The sequence below is a fragment of the Monocercomonoides exilis genome (assembly GCF_001643675.1).
Source record: "Monocercomonoides exilis strain PA203 chromosome Unknown scaffold61-464226, whole genome shotgun sequence".
In the NCBI taxonomy this organism is placed as follows: domain Eukaryota; phylum Preaxostyla; order Oxymonadida; family Polymastigidae; genus Monocercomonoides; species Monocercomonoides exilis.
The window spans coordinates 195,126-206,895 of NW_027150606.1; the positions used below are offsets into that span (position 1 = coordinate 195,126).

General features: G+C 44.1%; 1 protein-coding gene across 1 annotated transcript; it reads right to left on the reverse strand.

The window, feature by feature from the left end:
- Window positions 1–62: 62 nt before the first annotated feature.
- MONOS_121 (uncharacterized protein) lies at window positions 63–10,793 on the reverse strand (the record flags this gene model as incomplete). Its single annotated transcript, XM_067864690.1, has 1 exon — window positions 63–10,793. One exon carries the CDS (start codon window positions 10,791–10,793, stop codon window positions 63–65), a length of 10,731 nt encoding a protein of 3,576 aa, XP_067719551.1.
- Between the last annotated feature and the right edge of the window lie 977 nt (window positions 10,794–11,770).

Below are 11,770 nucleotides of genomic sequence, written 5' to 3' on the forward strand. Positions count from 1 at the left end.
AGAATGAATTATTTTCAAGGAATGAGTGAAAAATTTTTAAAGTTCAAATCCCATTGTTTTTATCACCCATTTTCTCTCAAAGATGCTACAACCTCTTTCAACGAGCACCTTTCATTTGGATCATCTGCCCACATCTTCTCCATCAGTATAACCATTTCTTCTTCCTCTATCCCTTCTGTCAGTGGCCGAACGCCATCTCTCATCATCTCCTGTGCTTCTTCTGAATTGCACTCGCTCAAAGGAACTTCTCCTGTTATCATTTCATGAAGAATCAGTCCCAGCTTGAAAACAACTGCCTGTTCAATTCCTTCATCTTCCACTTCTTCATCTTCATTTCCCACTTCTGGTGCTTTCCATCGCTTTATTTCTTCTATTTCCTTTTCATCTTTCAATTCCTCTGTCAAAATGAATATTTCATTTGTTTCTTCCTCAACAAAGATCGAATATGTGCACAATTGTTTCCCCATCATTTCCACTCTTTCGTCTCCAACAGTAATCAAATGTTCAAAAAGTCCTGCAATTGCCAAAATCACTTCCTTCCCATCAACAACATCCATCGCTCTTGTTCCCAGTGTGAAATTACCTTGAACTGAATGAATCGCAGAATGCAATGTTTTGATGTTCTTTTTCTCCTTTTCTCGAAATGGCTTCTTTGCTGATATCACATTGAGTGAGTGAGATTGTGACACTCCAGAAGCAGAAGCATTCTCAGAAAAAGGTACTGGAGATTCCAAATCTGGAAGATCATTTTCATTCAGTATTCCATCAGTCATTGAAGGAGGCTCTGGAAGATCTTCTTCATCGTTGTCAATCAGTAAAGGAATTTGACTTGACATTCCTTCCAGTAATGTGGATGGCATTTCACTCATCTCAAAGCTTCTTCCTTCGTTCTCTCTTCTCCTTTCTGCATTCCTCATTATCTGCTCATTTTCTAATCTCTCTTTTATAACTTTATTTTTTGCTTCCTTTAGTTTCTTTTGCAGCAGCACAACCACCACAATGAAAGCAATCATGGATATTAAAAAGAATGCTGCAAAAACAATCATCCCAATAATGGGCCACGAAAATTCAATTTCATTGTCTCCTTCAACAATGTTCCCTTCTTCATTTGAATGCGGATCGCTTCTGTTTTTTAGAACGAAAGCAACTGTGGAACTCAAAGCAGCAGGATCTCCAAATAGAATGCACACCGACACTTCTGTCTCCTCTCCTGCCTCATAAATCGTCTTTGAAGGCACTGCCCCCAACACTTCCGCCTCCGACACAAACCTTCCCTCTTCAAACGAGTATCTCTCCACCAACGCCTCCGACCCAACCCTCTTCACCACCCGAAACGACAGATTGCACGGCACAAGAAGTGATCCCAGGAACTTTAACGTTGTCTCGCCTCCATTTTCTTCAGATTCCACTCTTTCCAGTTGTGGTATAAAAAACGCTGATTCTCTTTCTTCCGCAATCCCTTTCAGTGTGCATCCTTCATTTAGAATCCACAGCGACGACCCCTCCTTCACTCCGTCTTCTCCTTTTACACTTGCCACCTTTAACAACCCAGAGCCTGCACAAACGATATTTCTCCGAATTGACTGATAATTTTCTATCTTCGGATTGTTGTTTATGAATTTTCCATCCTCAATCATCATGCTCCCTCCAAACACGCTCATTCCTCCTATTGAGCTGTTTGCAATCGTGGTATCTTTCATCGTAGAGGTGCTGTTTTGCACGTCTGCAAGTGAGCCATTCCATGAACATAGCTCATTTGTATTGCAGACGCTGTTGTCCAAAACTTCTGAATTCTTATTTCCTTCAAATATGCAAAAATCAAATAGAACTTTAGAACTCGAACTAATTTTAACGAGAATTCCTCTTTTCAACGTTTGTGGTAATCCACAAAACGAACAATTTGTAAGAGTTAATTCCTCGACTGAAGTTGCAGATAGAAATTTAAAAGGATTAGCTGTAGAAGAAGCAAAAGATGAAGCAAGCGAGTTGTTTGCAAACTTCGAATGAGAAACATTGATTTCTTTGCTGTTCTCACAAACTATTGCTCCGTCGGAAGAACACATCGAGCTGAACTCTGAATAGGTCACAGAAACAGAACACGAAGAAGAGACTTGGATGACAGAATACAGCAGAGTTAGCGAGGAGAATAAGCAGGAGTTAATAGTTCCGTTCCCCTCGCTGAAGTCTAAAAGAGAAAACAGCGGAAGGCTCGATTCAGATGAAAACGAGCAGTTTGCCAGCTCAACCACTCCACAACGAGGAGAGATGAAAGACAAATGCGAACACACAAAATCTTGCTCAAAAATAAACCAAAGATTCGCAATCGAAACAACTTCCAAAGTTGCAATCACAGCTTCATTGGCTGATGATGCGATGGAATTTATTGTTACATTGCTCTGAGACTTCGATCTCGAAGCAAGAAGAAGCCTATCCAGCGTGAGCTCTTCTTCAATGAAGGTCCCTCCGTCGACAATCAGACGCGAATCAAAATCTGAAGTCACATGCGAAACAGCATAACCCAGCGACAAGCAAGGCTGTACATATGTGCCACACCTCCTCTCGTTCTTCCCTCCCTTTCCGCTAACTGATGACACCACAATCGTGTCTGCCTGGAAGATTGTGATAAAATCCATCAGATTTGTATCTACTATGTGATCTGTTGTGTCGATCCCATAAATTGCATTCAGTCTCACATAAATGCTTTCCCGCATATCGAACCTGAACTGCGCTTCGTTGATCTGTTCTGAGATGCTGTTGCACGACACATAAATATCGTTCCCCACCTTTGCACTGTTCCCTGCAAACGACACGCTCTGGAACACGAAGTCCAGCACCCCGCTTCTCATTGCCTCGATGTAAAATACACCCCCTCTCCCTTCATCCGAGCAGCAACAACGAATTATCGTTGATTTCAAAACAGAAAATGAGCCCTCTTCTGGAAGTATGACAAACACAGCCCCTCCTTTTTGGCTTTGCCCCGCAATGCAATCGCTCACTGAAGTCCCATCTATCTCAATCCAAAAATTTCTTTCTCTTTTGCTGTTGATAACTGATGCCCCGTTGTCTGTTCTGCTCACTGATAATATTGCCGACGAGTTCAGTCTCAATCCGCTTTTTTCATTTGCATTCACCCCCTTTGCTGAGCCTGCCACTTCCATAACCTCAAAGATGCTCCCATCTGAAATGTTCACAAATGTACACGTGAAATTGTTTGCCATGCAAGCTACAGACCCAATGAAAATGGCGCTTTTCCCAAGACTTGTCAACTCCATTGACACTTCTGCAAGCAAAAGCTGCCCTCTAACGCAGACAATAAAGCTACACCTGCTAATTTGCATCCCTCCCAACATAACTTCTGCTCCCAACGAGCACTGCCCCAAAGACACCATCCCACTTTCACTCAAAATCACTTCCGAAGCAGAATTATCGAAGCTCGATGCAATGATCAATGAAATATACTTTAGGGACAGTTCCGCTGTGCATCGCAAAAACGGCTCTGATACTTCTCCTGCCTTTTCCCTAAACAGAAGCATCGACTCCTGTTTTTCTTCTTCCTCCAACGAGCTTGATTGGATGGTGAAGTTGGAGAGAGTGAAGGTGTCCGCAACTTCAGTGGATTTGGTAATGGAGATGAGCTTTGGCGAGGCCTCGTTGCTGATCTGCTGCATCCCTTTCCAGAACGAGCAGCATGGATCAGCTGAGCTTCCACATCTCATCACATCCTCTCCGTCCGCCGATAGAAAAATTGAAGATGAGGTATAAGAAACCAAATATCTGAATAAATCCAGTTCTTCGCTTTCTCCTTCAATCCCCACAAACGCGTTGCTGTCTTCTTTCATCGACTCGAATGAAAATGCAAATGTTGCCAAAGTGACTGAAGCGTTCAATTCAGTAGATGCAATAAATATGTTTTTCCCTAGCTGCGCATCATTTCTCTCAAACGTCATTTCACCTTCAAATCGTAGTGGTGTTGTTGCTGTCGATTTCGAGCAATCTACATATAAAAATCCCCCTTTCCCGTTTTTGATGGAGCATTTGCACAGCTCTGCTTGGCAGCTCTTTACACGCAGCAGGTCTGATCGCTCCAGACAGACAGACATTGCACCGCCTTCTGTGCTCGTGGGAGAGCAAATGTTGTGGAAGCAGCACTCCTCGAGTGTAACATAAGACGAAAGTGCGAAGGGGCAGCGTGCAAACACCAACGAAGAAACAGACACATTCAGCAGCTCAGCTGTTCCTCCTTTGTTTGACAGCAGAACATATTCCAGCACAGAAGTTGCATCAGAATGGAACGAGGTTGAGTTGAAGATGAGATACCCATCAGACGATGAAACAACGGAAGATCGTTCATTTGAAAAGAACGCAGGAAGATGGAACTGCACAGAAGAAAATGAAAGCGAATTGTTCGAGCTGAAAATAGACTTGCTCGAGCCGTCTGATGTTTGAGAAATTGACAGTCTGGCGAATTCATTTGAAGCAGCTGCAGAAGACAATCCAATGCTGAGCTGAGAAAGGCCAAATTCATAGCACTCACATATTGCTGCCTCGTCCAGAATTTCAACAAAACATGGCTGCGAGTCTTCAATTGCTTGCAAGTTGTTGATGCCCCGCCACAACGAGTGGCAAGGTGTTTCTGCCTTTCCACACCCGATAAAGTCGATTCCAGCCGATCCAACGCTTATCATCGATGAAGAATATTTCACCAAAAAATACAGCAGATCTGCTGAAACACTCACAAAATGCGTTTTGTCTCTTCCTTTCAGATCGACTTTTGTCTCTCCGTCTGCTCCAAAATACTCGAAATCAAACAGAGATGGAATGATTGACGCGTTCAAATCAGCGCTTCTCACAAACATGTCTTTCCCTTCAAATGCATCATTTCCGCTGAATGTTAAATCAGAAAACAAATAGGCATTGACATTCTCCTTCAAATCGAGATAGATTCCGCCTCCTTTCCCATTAACCGCATTCACTTCACAAGATACAATTGATGTTTTGTTCACAATCAAAGATCCTTCTGCTTCAAGAATACAATTTAGAATTCCTCCATCTCCTTTTATCGAAGAACATCCATCAAATGTGCATGCTCCGCTAACATGTACTGATTTCGGGCAAATAATTTCCAATACATGTCCGTTTCTTGTTTCACAGTTAACGAATTCGGTGTTCTTAAGTGTAATATCACAATTGTCTCTTCCAACAATTAATCCGTTTGGAGCATCAGATGAAACAAAAGAAAAACTGCAAGACTCCAAAGAGAGTGATGCACCTTCAATCGAAGCTATTCCGCCTGACAGAAATGGAATCTCTCCAAGAGCGCAAGAGGAAAAATGCACAACTCCGCCTCCTCCTGAAACAATCCATTTCGAAGGATTGGAATTTCTGCTGCTTCCTTGCTCAAATGAGCAATCGAAGAATGAGCATTGGCCAATGCTAACTTCCACAAGTGAACTCATTTCTGGTGAAGGATTGGGAGACGATGGAAGCACAAAGCAAAGCTTGGAAAATGTGAGGGTGGTTGAGCGAGTTCCTTCGACAAGCTCAAATTTTCCATTTCTTCCAAATATCATCGCTTTTGTTGTTGTATAACTTTGAATGGTGAGGGAGATTCCGCGCCTGTTCACAACAGCATCAATGGGGCTGTTTCCTACGAGCTGTATGATCGATTGAGAAGAATTCATTTTATAAAAGCCCAGCTCCACTGAAGTGCATGGGTTCATCTCCAATCCACAGTTCATAGCAGCTGATGCACCTCCATCCACAAACACAAACGAGGTTGATGGAGGGAACAGATAGTCGATCATTGTGACACCTCCATCTGCCGGCTCAGACAGACGGCGCACCCACAGCCGGTCAGAGGCAGTGTCTTCAGATGCTGACCCATTCCAATACATCAGAAGGATTGCTGCCCCTGGCTCTTCGCAGACAACATACGCATCCTTCCCGCGCAATGCTCCGTTGTTCTCGAACGTGTTGTTCCTCATCGAGTAATCGAGATGGGAAGAGCCAAATGTGAGGAACAGCCCTCCCCCATATCCATCTCCACTGGACACAATGCAGAACTCCACTTTGTTTCTCTCGAATCGGAAGATGCCCCCTTCTTCCACATCCATCAGCACACACCCTCCAATCGTTCTTGCCGAATAGCATCCACACAGCTTGAATGAGCAGTTCTCCTCACCCAATACCTCGCCAGTACCCATTTCACCCACAATCACTCCTCCATCTCCGTTTGTTCTGCTCAGATTCGAAAATGTCACATTCTTCAGAAGACCATTTGCCAGTGAATTAATTGTGATGTGGTTGTTGTTAGCCATCGTAGAATTTTCGATGTTGCTGTTCTCAATTGTCAATTTTTTCCCACTCGTAATCAAAATCATAGCTCCCTCTTCTTCTCGGCTCAGCTTTGATGCTTCCATTCCTTCAATCGAACATTCAGCATTGTTTCCATTGAGTACAATAATCTCTGCATTTCCCATTGCAAAGTCCTTTATTTTACATCCATTCAATTCCACTTTCCCACTTGTTATGTGTATGATCCTGTACTCAACGGCTGAGCTGCTGCTGTTCTGAAACTCACATCTGTGAATGGTAAGAGTGGCCGATGAGCACAGGAACAGAGTAGTGCGTGAGAGCTCGTCGAATGATCCTGGCAGTCCAAACACAATTTCACTGAACTTCACATTCACCGAAGAGCACAACAATCCGGCGCCTTCTCCAATTCCATCACTCCTCACGTCAGTTACGCCTCCAATCTGCTCAGCATTCACTTCGGTTGGCTGTGTGTCAAAAGATATTGCATCCTTGAAGGAAAAGTCCGCTGTCAGCCTGATGGATGCGCCAGATGAATTTGATGCTGGAAAGCGCTTGTAGATCGTAAAGGGGATTGTTGCACAAGGGTATATAGAAACACCGCACATGCGATAGTCAAATCCAGTGTTTCCTCCTACAGTTGCAGGAGGCTCAAACGTCAGCAGAAACACAACCAAAGGAATAGCATACGAAACATTCCCATCTTCAAACCCACACAGCTTCCCAAACTCAGCTGTTGACTCTTTATCGATATCAAACTTGAATGACTGGTTGGTGACGATTTTGTCCAGGCTGTATCCTTCAACAAACGCATTGCTTCCACCTCCCTCTGCTTCGTTGCTTGTGCCATCTCCCTCGGTTCCAAAGGATACAGCTGTGAGGACAAGATCAGCCAGCCAGTCTGCACACTTCAGAAATACTCCTCCCCCAAATCCACATTTTGGCAAGGTGCCTTTTGCACTGCATCTGGCAAATCTTGTGGCTGTGCCTTCCTTGCCAATCCGAATTTTTGCAGTGGAGCTTGTGCTGATGTATACCCCTCCACCACATCCCCTCACCGAAGAACAGCTATCAACTGAGACATCGTTCAGCTCCAGTGACTCGTTTTCACCAATGTCTGCCTTGATCACGCTTCCATTTCCTTCGTTTCTGGTGATCCCTGAAAAGGTGTTGTTTTCAACAACCAGACTTTTGCCATGCTTGCCTTCCACAAATGAGCAGCATGAAGAGGCAGATTGGCTGATTGTTGTGTTGTGCATGCTCAGTGTGCCAGCTGATGAGTATGCGATGATTCCTGTCTCAACAGCAGATGTGACATTTGTCCATGTGCACGAGTCAATTGCTCCACTCCCTTTGCTGCACACTTTCACCATCTCGGCTGACTGAAGCCCGATTGAGTTCACTGTGAATCTGGTCATCGCAAACGAGCCTTCAACAACAGCCAAAAACCCAAAAGCGCATTTTTCTTCACCTTGTTCAGATAGTATTGAGCAGTCTTCCAGATTGAGCATCGCATTTGCACTGCACACAAGATACACCGATGATTGAGGGCTGGGGATTGTTGGCTGCAGGCAAAAGGCGAGATGTTTCCATGCTGATGCTTGCTCGATTCTTATCATCGCTTCTGATGCTCCTGTCTGGGCACCAATCATCCTCATCTTTGTTTCTGCCACTGTGCCTTTAAATGTGATCTCGTTGGTGCCTGAGAGGGTGATTGCCTCGCTGAGTGCATAGACTGGATGCACAATCAGTTCTCCTGACTCGTCTGTTCGCTGCGTCAGAGCAAAGGTAATCGTCTGGCACCCATAATCTGCGAATCCGCATGCAGACACATCGTTTCCTTCTGAAAGCACATGCACATCTGATTCACGAGGCAGCAGATAAAACACAAGAGGGATAGCAACACTCGGCCATTTGGAATCGGTTCCAGCACAGCTTTCAGGAGCAAATGGCGCATCTTGATGGAAGAACTGGAAGGCAGCTGTGGTGATGCTGGATGTCAGATCGGCAGAGGACACAAACAAATCATTGCCATGCTCAGCTGTGTTTGAGGCAAAACTCAGGGTATTTGCGAGAAGATATCTGGTGTTGACTTCAGAGAAATCAATGAGAACGGCGCCTCCCTTCCCTTTTGAGCCTGCACTTGGCTTTGGTGCCTGGCACGATGTGAATGCAGATGACTCGAGTGTGAGTGCTGATTGGCTGCTGATGTGAAGCGCAATGGCTCCACCTCCTTTGCCATTTTCAGTCGCTGTGCATTTTGTGAATGTGCAGTTGCTTGCTGTGAACGAGCTCGCAAAGCCACTTCTGGTGTTCAGAAACACACATGAACCATCTCCTGCTGTTCTTTTGATCTCTTCAAAAGTGGTGTTCTTTATAGTTATCGAATATGTTCCTGAGGAACTGACGATAAATGCAGAACTTGTCAAATTTGAGCTACGAAATGTGCTGTTGTTGATTGTTGTGATGTTCCCTGAGTCGACAGATATCAGCCCATTGCTACAAGATGTTGTCATTCCATTTGCATCCAAAGCGTCGAAATCTGCAGAGGCGCTTCCGCTGATGGCAACAAACGGTGCATTGCCAAAACTCAGCTTCTGTGCAAGAGGAGCAGCAAAGTGAGTGATTGACAGTTTTCCACTTGTGATCTTCACGAGGCAATACGAAACAGAAGCACCCGAAGCAGCTGGCACAGCCGCGCAGTCAGTCACCGACAGCACATTAGCATTCGAGAGGATAAAGGCGCTCCTCCCATTCAAAGATGCCTCGAGCACAAACTTGATTCTGCTGAAACTTGTCTCCACAGAATTGATCAGAAGCCCCTCACTCACTTTCGCTTGCGAGGAGCCAACATTGATGGGCATGCTGTCTTCTTCAGCATCAAACGAATATGATTGACTGTTGAGGAGCGTTTCTGTTCGGAAGGAGAAGGAAGGCAGAAAGCGAATATTTCTCTTTGTGCTGGCAAATCGCGCGGCTGAAGCGCCTTCCACGCTCTGGCACGGATAGTCGCTGTATCCGCAAAAACGATAGTTGCTATCAGTGCTCTGTCCAGACACATATGCTGGAGAAGTGAAGTTCCTCAGAAACACAACAAGCGGGATGACCATGTTTTGATCTACGTTCTCCATCCCGCTCAGTTCATCCAGATCTGTCGAATCAACAGCAACAGAAGGGTTGAATGCCAGCGTTGCTGCGTTAATAACCTTTGACAAATTTTTGCTTTCAATAAATACTTTTTTCCCTTTCCAGCCGTTGCACACAATAAACTGAAGCATTTTGAGCTTGAAATCATCGGCTCCCTCCATAACCTGTATATAGATTCCTCCTCCTTTTCTCTTTTTCTGGCTGTCTGTAGGAACAGTGCATGTGTCGAACATACAGTCAGAATCCGCCCCAATTTGCGCATTGCTAAGTGCATCTAGCTCCAGATACAACGCACCTCCATTCCCATCCAAGCACTTGCAGTTCTTCATCGAAACATTTGAAAGAACAAAGCTCTCTTCTGCTTGGACAGCCTTGCTGAATACTGAGCCATCGCCTGTCCTGCGACTGATCATCGATATCTTCGCATTGCTCAGCACAAGATGCGCCTGCTGCTCCGTGGCAAACAACGATGTGCTCTCAAAAAGCACAGAAGATATCTCACAACTCTCGAGAGTGGCCCTGCCCTTTGTCAGCACAAAGAACGGTTTGTTGAATGCAGCTGAAGTTGAATCAGCCTTCAATGTGCATTCATGCAGCGCAAGCACAGAATCCTCGCTGTTCTCAGCAAATAGGCATTTATCTGGAGAAGATGTCGAGCTGTGAACAATCTGCATTCCGCGCATGGTCAACGATCCACCAAGAAGAGTGCAAAATGCGCTACTAGATGGTATTGTACGTATTGTTATACTCGATGAAGAAGTGTTCTTTTCAATGATAATGTTTTGAAAAGTGAGCGGAATTGAGGCCTCTGAATATTCTCCAGAATAGAGCTTGATCGATGTGTGAAAAGAGTTTACCCAGTGATCGCAAGAATAGCCCAATGTGCCGCATTCATTTGAAAGATCGCCACATCCAGCCACATCTCCAGACTCTCGCATTGGATCCACATGAATAACAGTTCCAGATGGATTCGGGGTTAGATTGTTTCGCTCTTCTCCACTTGTGCACTTGCGAAGCCCTTGTGTGCACATCCAAACTCTGTTTTGTTCACTCAACGAAAAGCAAAATTGGAAACAAGATGAGTTCATAAGATTATAATAATTTTCTGTGAAAGCAATATCATTTCCGATTTGTGCTGTGTTATTAGCAAAAAAGCAAAATGAAAATTGCAGCGCATAAACAGCTTTGCTATCTTCCCTCATTACATATATTCCGCCTCCAATTGTATCAGCAAAGTTAGAATTGACAAGCCAGTCACTGGCAGTCATCGAAGAAAAAGTGTTGCACAACATAATTGCTCCTGCTTCACCGTTCCTGCTTTTGCTTTGAATCATTTTTAAAGTTGAACAAACAATAGGAGCTGTTGATCCATAAATAATTCCAATTCCTCGGAGATCAGCATCACATTGAGAAGCATTTAAATTTGAGATTGTGACGGAAGAATTTAAATTTTCTATTCGCATAAATGCTTCCGTTGAAATAGCGAAACATTTTTCAGCTGAGCAATTCTGAATTAACAATGGTCCAACATTGTATAAATATAGAGCTCCTCCGTATCCATCTGTAATGGTATTGTTGCATCTATCAAAGAAGCATTCTCTCATTGTGAACGAATTCGTTTCACGTGCAAAAACAGTTCCTCCATGCGTATCATTACCATTAACATTGAATATTGTCTGCTCAATCACAACGTCCCCGTCTGAGCTGTAAAATACTTGCCTGTTTTGCTCAGTTACTGTGCAAGCAAAAAAGGATGTGTTGTGACAAACAAATGACGATAGCGGCTTGCCAATTACAAGCACAGAGCAGAATGGATCCTCCACCTTTGAAATTTCGCACTCAACAACTGAACTCTCTCTTGTCTTCAGTAAAAATTGTTTGTTAACGGTGTTGGAACTGCAATGGCTTATGTTTCGAAATGTGCATCCCATTATGAAAAACTTATCAATGTTTCCCGAAGCAGCAAGTGGATAAGCTGTTTTAACAGCAAGAGAAGAAAACGCAGAAGACTGCAGACAGAGCGAGCTTTCATTGTGCAATTCTGCAATGGCACCTCGAACGATATTTTGCTTTTCAAAATAGGAGATGGAGATGTTGGACAGTTCAAGCACACTGGATAAAGAAGAAAATGGTGCGGTATTACAATTGGACAAAATCAACATGCAACTGTGAACAGTGCACTCTGATCCTTGCACAATGGAAAATAAAGAATTATCTCCCTGTTGAAGAAGAATTGTTTGTGACGCATCCAATGAAGAATTAATTGTGCTGATGGATGATGAAAGAACGCTTGAAGCCTCATGGGCGTTGG